We start from the raw sequence: 15,979 nt of genomic DNA, 5'->3' as shown, positions 1-15,979 counted from the left end.
AAGGGGATTTCTCAAATGTAATTTACTAACTTGTCCAACTACATACATGTAGGCATATGAGCAGTGAGCACTATATTCAAATGTCTCAATTCAAAATGTCAAAATCAATACACATCAGTACATCAGCCCAGCAGACAAGCCAAAAAAACTAACAAAAAACAAAGCATTTTCACTATGCAAAGAGAAACCAACAATTGCTTTCCCCCTGCCAAACATATCAGACATAATCAAGGGGATTTCTCAAATGTAATTTACTAACTTATCCAACTACATACATGTAGGCATATGAGCAGTGAGCACTATATTCAAACTTTCTCAATGTCAAATGTCTATCAATTCAAAAAGCCAAAATCAATACTATATATTGCAGCATTGTGGGTAGGTCAAATATGTATTTCATGGGCCCTGAAAGCAACTCCTCTGGTCAAAAACTTTCAAAAGCATCATGGGAAAGCTAAAACTGCTTAAGCATCACAGCTACAATAAAAGGACCTAAAATGAATAAAATATGGAAAAAATAGACTATCAATATTAGATCTAAGAATATGGATTTATTGCACAAAGTCCTCTGAAAGAAATACAAGTTCTAGGAAAAGAAGCGCAGACTGTGGACTGGTCTTTTACACTTCTCTGCTTACTGAATAAACTCACGAAGCGCCGTGCTGGCCTGCTGTCTGTGAGCTTGAAAAACACAGAGAAGGCTTTGGCGCAATGAAGTCTCACCCAGAGGTGGGGGGGGGGTTTGTGTGAAAAAAAAATTCTTTGCTTGCCAATTACATTGAATCAAGAAAGTCAACCACTTATCATTTTTTATAACAGTTTATATTTTACATTGATCATTATGATAACATTTTTGGGGGGGTTAAACTGGCCACTTTTGATTATTGTTCCTCTTCTTCTTCCACCACGCATTTGAATTCCTTGCCCCCTCCCAGCCACTCTTCTTCCTCTTTCAGCCACTTCTCCATCTCTGGCTGGGTCCATGTTTACATCACAATACAAAACTATTCTGAGGTTGTCTCCTTTTCTAATGAAATTGAAAGAGTAACACCTGTAGGTGTTCAGCCATAATGAGAATCAGCTGTAGTTGGTCCAATTGTCCAATTGTTTTCATAGCATTTAATTTTTTGATTAGAAATATATTTAATTACAATATTACTGTAGAAATGTAGCAAATTGCTGTCTTATTCATTTTTTTTATTATGTTATTGTTTGAACTTAAGTTTAACAGTTTTGAAAACAGTATGTAGCATGTGCAAATTGGCCTGTAGGTACATAGAGTTTTGGCGGTTGTGTTGAAGTAAGAAAAGAATGAATGTCATTTGAAAGATGTCATTGAATGCATTTTGTGCCAAAGCAATGATAAACGATCCACAGTTTAGCCCACATATACTTCTGTTGTGCTCACTGTATGAAGAGTTTTGACAAAGTGACCCAAGTATTGAGAAATGTGTCTTAGCAACTGTAAAAAAAAAAAACTGTAAGTGAGTGTTGTAGGCCTACTTGAGAGCAAAGATTAACCAGAGTCCAATTCCTTGTTGATCTGGCCAATAAAGCTGATTCTGATTCTGACATGAAGAGTGTCCCTCTGGCCACCACTCCTATTATCTGCACAGGGTTTTCTACTCATCTTTGAAACTATCACTGTCAGGAATCGGACAGTTAAGGAGCCTCACTTAATGTTTTTTTCTTCTCAGAAATTGCCTCTGTGTTGCCACCAGCAACCTGCCAGAGAAGTTGGCCCCGTCACGCCAGGACATTTATCAGGGTAAGATCCTAAAACCGCCCGTTATCACATTCAAGATGATGCAATTAGACCCGGATAGGCCTACTCACCTTATACTCTGGCCTGATGTGCACAAACACTCTGAAGGACCAGCTTGGTTTCATGTTTTAATTAACGTAGATTTTTCTGGAGGGCCCTGTTTGGATATTTTTCTCAAATTCTTTATTTGGACTCTTGATTAGTCTTGGCTGCTAAAAATAAAACAGTCCAAGAGAAATGGAGAAGAGTCCACAAGTGACACAGTATTTAGAATTGTTTCAGGATTTCAAACAGTAGTTAACCTAAAACACGCAAATACATTTGAAATGAATGTATCGTGTATGTCAGGTCGTGCAGATGGAGCCATCGGAGTCCTACGAGGTGATACAATACATCCCAGCAGCCAACCTCCTCTACAGTCAGCCTGGTTCCTGCTACACTCTTTACGTTATTGGGCTCATGGGAGCAATGACAGACTGTCAATGAAACTGTTTTCATAACATTTAGATCACAAATGGGTTAGTGACCACCTTATGCACAAGGTCTGAAATGATATCTTTTGAGCAGCAAATTGTGCGATTAAACAGCGTTGACAAGATTTAAGCTGTGTCCTGTCTGTCCACAGTGTACGTTCAGTTGTACTATGAAGTACCTGCTCAAAGACTGTGACCCCAACACATGACGGTTAAAGACCCATCAATTTAGTTTAATTAGGTGTGGTTGGCTTTTGATTGGTGTTAAGGAAAGCAGGGAGTAATGAAATGTGTTTTCACTTTGGCACCTGTACATTAGGCTATTGAAATAAATCCCTGAGACACCAGAAAAAAAACTCTGGGTGCTCTAAAATCAAATCAAACTTTGTATAGCACCTGTTTTATGCAACGTTTTAATATAATTAAATAATGTACAGTCAATACATACATACATTTAAAACTCTAAATGCAGGCTCTGCCCCTAATGAAAGATATGTCAATATGTTGATAAGCTTTGTAATTTAGAGAGGAAGATATTTCGATTTAGAGATTTAGAGAGTCAAGGCAATAATGAAGGTTAAAATATCAGGTGATTAACTAACGTATAGTATATAATATATTATTTCTATTTTCTATAATTTATCAGTATTTAATTGATTTAGTCAGTAAATCATGAAGTGGCCAGACTAGACACTCCGGCTCTCAACCTCACCGCTGCTCGAATCTGATCTGCCAATAAACAGAAAGAAGAGGAAGAAGAGGAAGCTCATTGGCTGCTTTCTGGCTCTTTTGGGTGACGCTCTGCAAAGACCCGCCTACCAAAAATGGAGGCATTTCACACATGTTGTCGGCTAAAAAACTGCAGCATAATGTGGCGTTTGTGTTCTGCAGAAAAACGTAACGGCAACCACGCCAGTTAATGAATATATATTTAGGTCAAATATCGCTTGCTTTTGGGTAATTTTCTAAAACCTAAGCTTGATTTTTTTTTAGCTAACTAGCTATTGTTGTACTGTTTCCGGGAGTCACGTAGATAGACCTGAAGTTCTGTCCAGTTTGCATCCAGCTACCGAAACACGTTTTCTGGGGAAAATGAGTGGAACTGAGACTGTGACTGAAGAATCTGGTGGGTATAATTAATACTTAAATTGCACAAATTACTAAAAAGTAGTTGGGAATTCCTTTGCAAGAAGACACGCTTGTCGATCACAATTGTATTAACTATTGATTGGCTGTTTTTTTTTTGTTTGTCCCTGTGCTATGCTATAACTACAGGGTGGACCAAGGCAAACCTCCAGAAGCTTCTCGCTGCAATGAAAACCAGCATCCCAGAACATGACATGATGAGCGCATATACCAAAGGACTGAAGAATGTGGACTGGAATATGGTGGCTTTCCCCCCTTTCTCTCCTGAAGCATGCCAAGAAAAGTGGAGAGAGATTTTGCAGAAGGTGAGTCAAAAACAGTTTCAACACTCAGTAGCTGTTCTAAGGCTTTCAATTATATCACATAATGTACTTAAGCAGATGGAGTTATAGAAATGTCATAGAAATGTAGATGTTAAAATCTTGTCTTATAAACAGTTTACTATAACAGTACATCTCTTGGGGTTCCTGTGTCATCACAGTATTTAAACCAAATAGATTTGTTGTTACCAATATGTTACATATTACCATTTTGATATGAGCTATAGTGAATTTGGATGTACTGACGTATTCAGTTGTCACAAATCACATTACAATGAAGAATTCCTAAATAAATGTGTTATTGCATGTTGGTATTTGTTGTGTACTTAGGTAGAGTAATTATGTATTGGGATAACTATGTAATGTATATTGTCACAATGAGGCTAGTTTTTGTCCTTTTTACTACCATGCTACAAACAGTACACACTGGTTTTACTTTTAATAAGAAGAATTGGCAGGTTTTTCAAATTAACAAGACAGCTAATTTGAAAGATGTCCTTCCATGATGATGAAATGCAAAAAACTACAATTTAGTATATCAAACTATTCATTAAAGATAGTCTTATAAATGTTGTTAGTTCAGTGTAATATCCTTGTTGTTCTTGCTCAGATGCGAAAGACTCGGACCCTCACAGAGCTCATCGTTGAAGCTGAAGATGTAATTTCCAATCCGGTCAAGAATATGAAGGTAAGCACAGCACAATCAAGCTTTAGATATGATGTGAATAAAAAATTTCTCTGTACAAGGTTATATTTTAAATACATGTAGGTCACTGTTTATACTAATACAAATCCCCTGCAAAACCATAATGACTTATCAGTCTTCAAACATCCACTCTGTGGAGAGCTCACTCGCACTGCAGATAAAGACAGAAATCTGTATGTATTGCTGATAGATTGCAAACACGATCCGTCCAATAATACCACATGCTTCATCGGTTAATTTGTTTGAGTAATTTTTCCTGCAGATCCATCCAGAGTTCCCGAAGAAACCCAGCCCGCCAAATGCCATTTTTTGTGAGGAGAACTGGGCCAAGTTTCACGAGAAGCACCCAAATATGAGCCACCGAAAGGTGTTCAGACGCCTAATGAAGAAATACCAGGCACTCTCAGATGAAGAGAAGGTACAGTTGGTGAAAGGCTACTGCTGAAACAGAGCTTCTTTTCGTTTGACGTTGCCTAAGGCCTCCCATTTTAAATTATGAATTACTGACATTTTCTAGGCTCAATATGTGGAGAAATCTGAGCTTGCAATGGAGGGATACAGGAAAAAGATGCAGCAGTTCAGGTTGTAAATAAACACACATAACATACCATATGAATATGGGACTTGGCCCAGGCTGCTTGTGTGAATTCAGTGTCAGCTAACTCTTTGTCTTTCAGAAAACAATACAAATTACCTCCCTGCCGGGAGCCCAAAGCCTGCCAGAAGAGGAAGAGACTCTCTGCAGACACTCCCAAAGTAAGTGATGGTCACATCAGCCAGACCTCGTCACAAACCATGGTGTACTATTTGCATGGTTAGCTGGGTTTATTCTTTTTGTCTTCCCAAATACATATTAATATTCATATGATTTAATACAGTTCATACAGTAGTTATTTGGAAGGGCGCATATTTATTTGCAGTTACCTTACCTAACACTGCTGGTTCTAATTCTTAATGAATTATCTTCAAATTAATGTGTGCTCTCTCTCGCTAAAGCAGGGAGAAGAGGGTACTAAAGTTGCAAAGGACCTGCCTCCCAAGCCTCCTTTGTAAGCCACACACACACACACACACACACACACACACACACACACACACACACACACACACACACACACACACACACACAAACACACAGGGTGATTGAAATTGAACTCAGAAGTCCCTTATTTTTCTTTGTTGTGTTCATAAATCTGCAGCATGCATCTCTAGAACTGTGAGGTGATTCTTTTTTTTTCTTTTTTTTATTAAGAATTCACTGGACTTTCATTGTGAAGCTTCACCTAAGTGGATGAAAATAATTGCTGACACCATAGTGGATGAGGATGTAATTGGAGCCACCAGTTCAGAAAGTGCCAAAAGCAAAGTACATTCTTAAAGCAGTCACACTTGACGTTTGCTAATTAAACATTAGCAGGTAATGGATGCTGTGGATGATATTAATTGTTGTTTTCACAGCTTTTAAGTGTTGGCAGAAACAGTACAGTGTGTTTTTTGATTTGGTGTAAACCATGAGAAGCCATATCATTTGTTAATTTATTTAGTTTATTAGTCTGTATTGTTTTCCCCACTGTTGGACACATGCAAACCACTCCCATCATCATCATCGTACTGGTCAGCTTGTGGTGTGCAATTTACCTGGCAAAGAGAGGGGCCATCACTAAAAGGGTGGTGCCACCAAAAGCCGCAGCAGTGGCAGCAAAAACTGTCTACTGTTAGTAGTGTCCTGAGGAGTGTCCCGGGACAGTCAAACACTGTTCTGTACACTGTCCTGTGACTCCCAGACACTGTCCTGTGACTTTATGACTGTCCTGGGACAGTCAGACACTGCCCTGTAACATCCAGACACTGTCCTGTACACTGTCCTGTGACTGTGACTCGAGAGTCACAGGACAGTGTCCGGGAGTCACAGGACAGTGTCTGATTGTCCCGGGACAGTCATGGAGTCACAGGACAGTGTCTGGGTGTCACAGGACAGTGTCTGACTGTCCTGGGACACTCCTCAGGACAGTTTTTGCTGCCACTGCTTCTCACCAAATGGTGACCTCCATACACATCCTCATCCACTAGGGGGCATGGCATTTCCAAGGGATACATGCTCAATATTTCCTGCCTGTCATTATATATGAAGAAGCCCTTTGGAGAACCAGCAAAACTCCATTAACTTTGTGACAAAAGTCTAGTGGATTGCTGTATTTAGACTCAGCTTTATCTTATACACTTAGCTTGAACAAAGTTTTTAATCACATTTTAGGTCTTATCTGTGGGTAAATGAATTGAAACTTAAGCTAACAAGGATGTAAGCAGGTAATTTACAAGCAGCTGAGCACATGTGGTGTGTGTGTCTGTGTCTTTAGCAATGGTTATAATCTATTCTGCAAAGAACAACGTGCGTCCATGACGGGTTTCTCTGGAAATACCTACGTGAGTGTCTGGGCCCAACGTTGGCGAGATTTGACTGAGAGACAGAGGGAAGAGTACAGCACTCGCTGCAGAGAGGTATGCACACACAAACGGTTTCATAAAGACAGTGCTACTAAAGATTAGTATGTTGGGTTACGGTAAAAATCAGTTAAATCTGAATGTTCATTTCTTTCAGTTAAAGAGACAGTATTCGGTCAAGCTGAATAAATATCTAATGGTAAGTACTTTACAAGACTACAGTTGCAGCGTTGAGCTTATGCTGCCAGACTTTGTGTGACGATGGTGTTTATGTTCCTCAGACTTTTGATAAGGAGGAGCAGCAGCGTATCCTAAATGAGAATGGCATCAAAAGACCTCATGAGCATAAGGTGAGAAGTAATTCATGGTTCCTGCACAGATGTGGTAGTTAGTCCTAAGAACTAATGTTCTGTGTTGTCACTTCTGTTAACAAAAGGTAAGAGGCTGTTTTTAACACTTGGTTGACTAATTTGGTAACATTCAGGGAACTTTTCTTTGATTTGATTAAACCTATTTGTTTGCTTTTACAGCTATTGTTAATTGTCCGTGTCGTAAGCCTCAACAGCTTCTAATCAGCGGGGGTTGTTTGTGATCCCTCTTCCTTTTTAAAATAAATAAAAACTACATTGGATTGATGTCCTCTTCTATTAATACATTTTGTCATTATTATGCAGAGCATTGTGAAAAAAGTTGCACGGAAACTTCCTGGCGAGCCCAAGATGCCATCTCGGTGAGCACAACCATCAAACATCTGTTCCTTTTGAGATTCCCAGAATTAATTAAAACTTTTTTTTACTTTACTCACAGATCTGGTAATGTCATTTTCTGCAAAAACCAGATGGAACTTCTGAAGGAGAAATTCCCAAACTCAAATGAGCGCTTCACCAAGGTCAACCAAATGTGGCATGCCCTCTCCGATAGGGAGAAGGAACGCTACAAAGCGGAAGTATGTCAAAAAGTTAATAAATACTCGATGGAGCTGCAGAAGTGGTTTAAGGTATAAGAATCCTGTCCTAATTTATATATATATATATATACACACACACACACACACACACACACACACACACACACACACACACACACACACACACACACACACACACACACACACACAGTACAGGCCAAAAGTTTGGACACACCTCATTCAATGTGTTTCCTTTTATTTTCATGACTATTTACATTGTAGATTCTCACTAAAGGCATCAAAACTATGAATGAACACATATGGAATTATGTACTTAACAAAAAAGTGTGAAATAACTGAAAACATGTCTTATATTTTAGATTTTTCAAAGTAGCCACCCTTTGCTTTTTTATTAATAAGGGAAAAAATTCCACTAATTAACCCTGACAAGGCACACCTGTGAAGTGAAAACCATTTCAGGTGACTACCTCATGAAGCTCATTGAGAGAACACCAAGGGTTTGCAGAGTTATCAAAAAAAGCAAAGGGTGGCTACTTTGAGGAATCTAAAATATGAGACATGTTTTCAGTTATTTCACACTTTTTTGTTAAGTACATAATTCCATATGTGTTCATTCATAGTTTTGATGCCTTCAGTGAGAATATACAATGTAAATAGTCATGAAAATAAAGAAACACATTGAATGAGAAGGTGTGTCCAAACTTTTAGCCTGTACTGTATATAGTTTTTTATAAAATTGGAATATCCTTTTAAAATGTGTAACTTTTTACATTCCATAGACATTGCCGGCAGCAGAGCAGGAAGCTTATCGAATACGTAACCCCAGTGTAAGCACACACACATGTGTCTTTCTTTATGTGTTTCATAAATGTTTTTTTTTAAGATCGATAATAAGCTTATCTTTGCAGAAATTGCAATTCCTTATTGTCAACCAAATGAAAGATGACAGAGAAGAACCATGTGGAGCTGCGTACAGACCATCAGTGAGTCAAACCGTAGTTAATAGAACACACACAAAATAATATAGTCTTCTTAACCACACCAATGCGAAGCTCTGTGATAGTACAGGCTGTGTTATAGTGAAGTTTGAAGTAAATGTAACTGAATGTATACAATCACATACATTTGTTTATAAAAAAAATTCTATATGCTGCACTCAGGTTTAAAAAGCTTTATTTTCAGCCCTAATTTATCGTTTGCCACACAGGATTCAGAAGACGAAGACATTGAGGACAGCAGCAGTGACGAAGAAGAAGAGGACAATTCGGACTGTTATCAGGTTCGAACACCTAAATGTATATTTTGTACTTTTGTATTTATTTTTGCATCTCCAGATGTTATAAATGTTAATTGTCGATCTACAGGTCGAGGAGGAAGAAGACAACGATGTCATCATGTTTAAGGTGTTTTAAATGGAGAGGAGATGGACAGCAAAAGCAACACACACTCATGTCAAGTTCAGAGCTGGAAATATTCAACTTGGTCTGTACAAAGAAGCACATTTGAGATGATGGGCGGTCTCTCCAGTGGCTGTCTTCAGTGCCACATTGTATCGTGGCCATATTTGCTGAAAGGTTGCCATTACCAGTACTCCTATTTATTGTGCCACAACCAAGGTTGGATTACAAAGTGCCCGAGGACCCGAGACCCCCAGGGGCCACACAAGCCCCGGGTTTACATATTATGTGGCGATTAGTTGGTTGTAATGTGAACAATTGTAAGACTGTTTGGGAATATGCACGACTAAAGCACAATATCAACTGATATGATTAGGGCCTTGAACTATTACATTTAGAAAAAACAAACACCCTTATATATTATATAAGGGTTTATCAGTCATTGTGATTTTTTTTTTTTTTTTTTAAATCCACTTCAAAAGAACTAAAACTGTTGTAACTTTGGCAGAAAATTGTGTGTTCATGTAGGCTCCCATAGTAAGAAGCTAATTGAGAATTACATGTCTGGGTCCTTAAAGGTTATTATCACATTTTAAAGACTTGTGAAAATAGGATCCCTCTGCAAAGATAATGTTTTAAGACCATCGTTATTTCATTTTATATTGTGCTCACATGCTGCATATCCCCAAAATAATTTTGTTCAAATTACCACACAGCAAACATGGGTCTATTTGATAATCTGCCATTGGAATACTGTTAACCATGGACACAGATTGGTGAAAAATTGAAGGTCTATAGGGACCCACAAGCGGATTAATCTGGCCTTTACTGCAACATAATGCATCTGAGCTAGTCTATAAATTAATACACTTTATTGTACCATTACTCTGCTATTCTGTTCTACTTTTAAACAATGACAACATGCATACAAATATTTTAGAGAGAAAGCCTGACCAGGGGATTTTACTGCAAGTACTCAGATTTGTCTGATTTTATGTGATGGGGTCAAAATGATGTGATTTGTTTTAATTGTGTGGAAAAACAAAATAATTTACTTTGTCAAGCATTGTTTTTTTATTGATATAGACCCTTGTACATGCTGTTGTTTGGATGTTCCAGAAAGAAGAGATATTTCCAATATAAAATAAAATATGTTACATGTTAAAGATGTGAGTCATCTTGCCTGATGCAGCAAAGTTCAAATAACAAAGCACAAACCAGTGTTACCAAATAGGATGGTTTGTAATGACTACTACAAAGCTGAACAAAAGGCCAATTTAACCCCTCAACTGCTCGGGGTAACGCGCAGTGCCTGGATGATAAATCCACTCCCACTGAAGTTGGCTGAGTAAAGGAAATCCCCGGCAGTGCTGCAAAGGAAGCGTTTGGTGGAAACTCGTGTAGCGATCGATTGCTACTGTCTGATCTCTGTGATGTAAAGATGGATGCCTGCCGAAATAGGTAAATAAAGACAATTAGCAAATTGTGCGTGGCTGTGATTGATGTATTCCTCGTATGTAGGCTTTATATTGGGATACAAGTGTGGTTTGAATCATTCGGGGCTTGTTGAGAGGCGAACAGCCGCAGTGCAGCAGCGGTGTTGGGTTCGCGGACAAGCCTCGCTGTGATCAAATGTAATTCTTCCACAGCAAAAGCGTTCAGTCACTTCCAAATGTGTTACATTGTTTCTATTTCTTCCGCCTAGTCTGATACATTTGGCACGTTTAGCTCGTAGCTGTAGCTGCTGTCGACTGGAGGATACCGCCTCTTGTAACGTTAACCTCTTGGCATGTTCAGTTTCTCCAGCCTATTCATAGCCTCACTCTTTGTTTTCCTCAGTAAGGTTTTGGCTAAGCTACCTTCATTAGACAGTAATGCTCGGAGCAGCAGGGTGGTGTGTTTTAAAATTAAGCTAACTGTGTCTGTTTATTGGGATTTTGCAGACAGTGCTGCTACACCAACGCTAATTTATGCTTCTGCTTTGTGTTATTCGTAGGTTATAAACGTGGGAAATAAGTCCCTGGCAGTGTTCAACGTGCAGTTGTAAGTAGCTGTATCACATTCAAGGCGTCAAATGTTGACCATGCACTGATTTACATGAATCGCCACTGTGCTGCTAACAGTGTATTTCCCTCCTGCTGCAGCCCTGTTCTGGCCAATGCTTGCTGCGCTACAGCATGACCACAGCAGCGTCGGCTCATCTGGTAGTTCTGGCAAATGAAAATGGAGGAGGTTTCAATGTCCAGCCTGGACAACAGCAAGCTGGAGGTACATTAGACCAAGGACACAGTATAATAGTAGTTTGAGCAGCCTTGGAAATTCACATAATACTGTACATCTGCAGACACTTTAGGATACACACAGACAGTGGCCTGACTTGTGTCTCTGTTTCCCCGGCCCTTCCCTGCCAGGGCCTAGCTCAGGACATCCTGTCTGACCTGGTGGAGGATGCATGCCTGGGTCTTTGCTTCGAGGTACACCGGGCCGTCAAGCAGGGCTATTTTTTCCTGGATGACACGGACCAAGAAAGCATGAGGGACTTTGGTGAGCACAAAGTCTTCCTACTAGTGACATAAAGGTGACATAAATGAGAGCAGTGAACAAGTGAGTGTGTTTTCTTGCGTATTAATGAAACCAGATAATAAAAAAAAGTCCAAAGAAAGCAATGACACATCAAGGAAAAAACATCTCCTCTTTAAAACCAATAGTCATTTTGTGTATTTTGACATAAAGCAGAGATGTTCATTGCTTGCTTTCAATTTCCAGAAATCGTGGACCAGCCGGGATTGGATGTGTTCGGCCAGGTGTACAACCAGTGGAAAAACAAAGAGTGTGTATGTCCCAACTGCAGCCGAAGCATTGCTGCCTCACGCTTTGCCCCGCATCTGGAGAAATGCCTGGGGATGGGACGCAACAGCAGCCGCATAGCCAACCGCAGGTATGAGAGTAAAACGGCTAACCACAGTGATATATGTAGTACAGTATACTACTGATTTACACCTCTCCCTTTGTCCCGTAAGCTTAGCCTCCTTCTATGAGCATTAAAAGTTAAATTTGATAATGCATATGTACCGTATTTATGTTGTGTAGCTACACATACTGGAGAAGTGATGCTCCGTATATATTACAAAATAGAATGATACAAAACATTATGAAATAGTTTTAGGTCAGAATCTATTTGTTTTATAAGCAGACTGTTATTTACAGTGAGTCACTGTTGGTGTCATATCTTATTTCTCCCTTTTTTTACAGAATAGTCACCGGTAACAATACCAACAACAAGTCAGAGAGCGACCAAGAGGATAATGATGACGTCAATGACAATGACTGGTCTTATGGGGCAGAAAAGAAAGGTGATGTGCTGGTGCTACTTTTTAACTTCTTTTTAGTGATACTGAATGTTAATTGTTAATTTCAAATGAAGTTTGACATGTATGAAATTACTCAAATGTTGTATTTTTTAATCTTGAAATGTAATGTCTTTCTTTTACAGCCAAGAAAAGGAAATCTGATAAGGTACTTTCATTTTCCCCGAAGATTAATATAACAATCTTGAGGAGCATGACACTGTTTTATTATCCACAATCATTAATTCTATTATATAAACACATGTAGAATGTTAACTAATTATTCCTGATTTTTTTTTCTGAATTTTCTTTTTTCCACCTCAGAATCCAAACTCACCCAGAAGATCCAAATCATTCAAGCATAAAAGCAGTAAGTGGAAATGAATCCTTGAACTTCTTGTTGATGTGTGCAGTTTGTACTTTGTGCACAGTTTAAAAGAAACCAATACATTTGTTGGCTAGTTATTTTTAACATACAAACCCCAATTCCAATGAAGTTGGGACGTTCTGTAAAACATAAATAAAAACAGAATACAATGATTTGCAAATCCTTTTCAACTTACAGTACAGGCCAAAAGTTTGGACACAACATTTTCATGACTATTTACATTGTAGATTAAATCTGAAGGCATCAAAACTATGAATGAACACATATGGAATGATGTACTTAACAAAAAAGTGTGAAATAACTGAAAACATGTCTTGTATTTTAGATTCTTCAAAGTAGCCACCCTTTGCTTTTTTATTAATAAGGGAAACAATTCCACTAATTAACCCTGACAAAGTGAAAGTGAAAACCATTTCAGGTGACTACCTCATGAAGCTCATTGAGAGAACACCAAGGGTTTGCAGAGTTATCAAAAAAGCAAAGGGTGGCTACTTTGAAGAATCTAAAATATAAGACATGTTTTCAGTTATTTCACACTTTTTTGTTAAGTACATAATTCCATATGTGTTCATTCATAGTTTAGATGCCTTCAGTGAGAATCTACAATGCAAATAGTCATGAAAATAAAGAAACACATTGAATGAGAAGGTGTGTCCAAGCTTTTGGCCTGTACTGTATATTCAATTGAAAACACTACAAAGACAAGATATTTAATATTCAAACTGATAAACGTTTTTTTTTGTTTTTTTTTGCAAATATTCACTCATTTTTAATTTAATGCCTGCAACATGTTCCAAAAAAGCTGGGACAGGGGCGTGTTTACCACTGTGTTACATCTCCTTTCCTTTTAACAACACTCAGGAAGCATTTAGGAACTGAGGACACTATTTTTTTGAAGCTTTGTAGGTGGAATTCTTTCCCATTCTTGCTTGATGTACAATTTCAGTTGCTCAACAGTCTGGGTTTCCAATGTCAAATTTTGCGCTTCATAATGCGGCACACATTTTCAATGGGAGACAGGTCTGGACTGCAGGCAGGCCAGTTTAGAACCTGCACTCTTTTACTATGAAGTCACGCTGTGCAGAATGTATCTTGGCATCGTCCTTGAAGTAAGCGGGGATGTCCCTTGTATTCTGTTTTTATTTACATTTTACACAATGTCCCAACTTCATTGGAATTGGGTTATGTATTAATGTTTTACCAAATTTTGCTTAATATTTTTTAATTATTTGATTTTAGAGTAAAGAAGTGAACCCACTTTGTGTCCATTAAATTCATGCTTAGATTAGGGCTTGGTTCATTCTGTCAATATTGTTTTGAATATCTGTCTCTTGGCTATGCATCCAAAATGCCTTACATTGATCAGAGAAATTGTGAAATTCTGTAAATATTTATTTAAATCATTGTAATTATCTGGTACAAGTGACTGAATGACATCCGGCCTTATGTTTATTCCCATAGGCATGATGGGTCAGAGACGTCGCATGGACAACCAGGAGAGCCCGCGCATGCTGATGAAAGATGAGGCATTCCCTCAATAACACACTCATCCACAAACACATTCTCTCACCATTGTGTACACACACACACACACACACACACACACACACACACACACACACACACACACACACACGTGCACACACAGGAAGACCAGTAACACTTCACCCTTGGTTCTTTATGTTGCAAAATCAATGGATGTCGATGTTAGTGACATTCAAGGCGTTTGCTGCTCTGCAGAAGAAGTCCAGACCTCCCACTGTATACTTGACAGATTGTTTCACAAAATCATTGTACCAACACTCATTTTTTTATTTTGTTTTAGTTATTTTGTCTCAGCAATTTTTGCTGGAGTCCAAAATAATGAATATCACCGTATACAATTACACTGCACAAAGGTAGATTGTGGTGTCATTCATTCAGCGGCCAAACAGAGGCAGCTGTGTGCACATACAGTATGTTGTTTGTTTTTTTAATACAGAAAGGATTAGTCATTAGGTGCACTTCTATTTCCTCATGTTTTAAAATCTCATTCTTTGAAAAATAATGTCAAAGACAATCATTACTAATGGTTTGTCTTTTATTTTCACATTCACTGTCGGGCTCGTAGTTCTTCGGTTGAATCACAATACAGTGTTTGAGAGAGAAGCAACTCTCAGTTTGTCATTCACCTGTGGAATTGTTCAGTAAATGAACCCCTAATTGTACATGCAGGTTTTTGCTGCAAACAGCAGGTTTGTTTTGTTTCATTTTTGGTGGATAGGTCGGCTTGTTTTCCAGCATTCAAAAAAATGTCTTTGTATCATGTGTTTACATTGTAAAGGGTTACATATATCTTTGGTGTGATGTGATAGTGTAAATATTCCAATAGTTGAATTGCTGCTATCATGGCTCAGTTTGTTTCATCTGTCTAGCATAATAAATGATTTGTTACCTGTCTTTACATCTTGTGTTAACTTGAAACTGAATAGGGTTTTGATATTAACCCTGATCAAGTACTTATAGTTAAAGACCAAATGACCCACAGGGGATGCTATTGATCAAATGAAGAGGTCTAGAAATGTTCCAGTTTTGATTATTTTAATACACTTACCATATGATACATTAAATGTTCCTTTGTGAAAGTTTATTTTTCATTGTAGTGCTCTGGTAGATCTTATTCTGCAGAAATTGAGACATAGTAAACACTGAAGTTCACACAGTTGGAGATTAAATCAAAAGTGTTCTGCATTGACTTCCCCCTGAATAGAAAACCGCCAGGGTAGCCAGTTATGCTGCCTTCATGTGCTCCTCTTAAACTCTGACATCTGAGATTTTATACATTTGTGTGTTGGGGATTCTTAATGCAGGCTATTGGTGGGCCCCACGGCATACAAAAAAACAATTCATCTAAGATATAACATATGATATAGACACTATCATCTAAAGAATTTGATATATGTTTTAAACAACCCATCCTTGAACAGCTATGTGTGGTGTAATCATTGGTCAAAGATGTTAAATTGCTCAATATTTCACAAGAAAGCTTAGCACATACAACCTGACCATCCCACTACCAATCTGTATA

The 15,979-nt window shown here is 38.3% G+C and overlaps 2 protein-coding genes across 3 annotated transcripts; both read left to right on the top strand.

Annotated features, from left to right (window-relative positions):
* Positions 1-3,043: 3,043 nt before the first annotated feature.
* LOC120551490 (nucleolar transcription factor 1-B-like) lies at positions 3,044-10,343 on the top strand. The gene is made up of 16 exons (XM_039788956.1): positions 3,044-3,364; positions 3,514-3,689; positions 4,315-4,392; positions 4,673-4,828; positions 4,928-4,992; positions 5,088-5,166; positions 5,407-5,459; positions 6,768-6,909; positions 7,010-7,051; positions 7,134-7,202; positions 7,527-7,582; positions 7,660-7,849; positions 8,560-8,607; positions 8,689-8,763; positions 8,988-9,059; positions 9,145-10,343. Exons 1-16 carry the CDS (start codon positions 3,331-3,333, stop codon positions 9,190-9,192), a joined length of 1,383 nt encoding a protein of 460 aa, XP_039644890.1. The 5' UTR covers positions 3,044-3,330; the 3' UTR covers positions 9,193-10,343.
* A 143-nt stretch (positions 10,344-10,486) lies between these two features.
* On the top strand, positions 10,487-15,521 carry atxn7l3b (ataxin 7 like 3b). 2 transcript variants are annotated; one of them, XM_039788957.1, is made up of 9 exons: positions 10,487-10,638; positions 11,174-11,220; positions 11,322-11,445; positions 11,589-11,721; positions 11,944-12,115; positions 12,430-12,530; positions 12,671-12,693; positions 12,849-12,894; positions 14,374-15,521. In XM_039788957.1, the coding sequence occupies exons 3-9, from the start codon at positions 11,395-11,397 to the stop codon at positions 14,451-14,453; spliced, it is 606 nt and encodes a 201-aa protein (XP_039644891.1). In that variant the 5' UTR covers positions 10,487-10,638; positions 11,174-11,220; positions 11,322-11,394; the 3' UTR covers positions 14,454-15,521. The 2 variants fall into 2 exon arrangements, with proteins under 2 accessions (XP_039644891.1, XP_039644892.1); XM_039788958.1 differs by lacking the exon at positions 10,487-10,638 and adding an exon at positions 10,686-10,811.
* The last annotated feature ends 458 nt before the right edge of the window (positions 15,522-15,979 follow it).

The sequence above is a fragment of the Perca fluviatilis genome, chromosome 21, assembly GCF_010015445.1.
Source record: "Perca fluviatilis chromosome 21, GENO_Pfluv_1.0, whole genome shotgun sequence".
Taxonomy (NCBI): Eukaryota; Metazoa; Chordata; class Actinopteri; order Perciformes; family Percidae; genus Perca; species Perca fluviatilis.
Note: the sequence above shows the minus strand (reverse complement) of the source record. Positions and strands in the feature narration are given on the sequence as shown.

Bases quoted from the DNA above. Each gene is read 5' to 3' on its own strand.
- atxn7l3b (XM_039788957.1), top strand. From the start codon at position 11,395: ATGAAAATGGAGGAGGTTTCAATGTCCAGCCTGGACAACAGCAAGCTG. The intron at 11,446-11,588 runs GTACATTAGACC...CTTCCCTGCCAG, and splicing joins TGGACAACAGCAAGCTGGAG to GGCCTAGCTCAGGACATCCT. The intron at 12,531-12,670 runs GTGATGTGCTGG...TTTCTTTTACAG, and splicing joins TTATGGGGCAGAAAAGAAAG to CCAAGAAAAGGAAATCTGAT.
- LOC120551490 (XM_039788956.1), top strand. From the start codon at position 3,331: ATGAGTGGAACTGAGACTGTGACTGAAGAATCTG. The intron at 4,393-4,672 runs GTAAGCACAGCA...TTTTTCCTGCAG, and splicing joins ATCCGGTCAAGAATATGAAG to ATCCATCCAGAGTTCCCGAA. The intron at 5,167-5,406 runs GTAAGTGATGGT...CTCTCGCTAAAG, and splicing joins TCTCTGCAGACACTCCCAAA to CAGGGAGAAGAGGGTACTAA.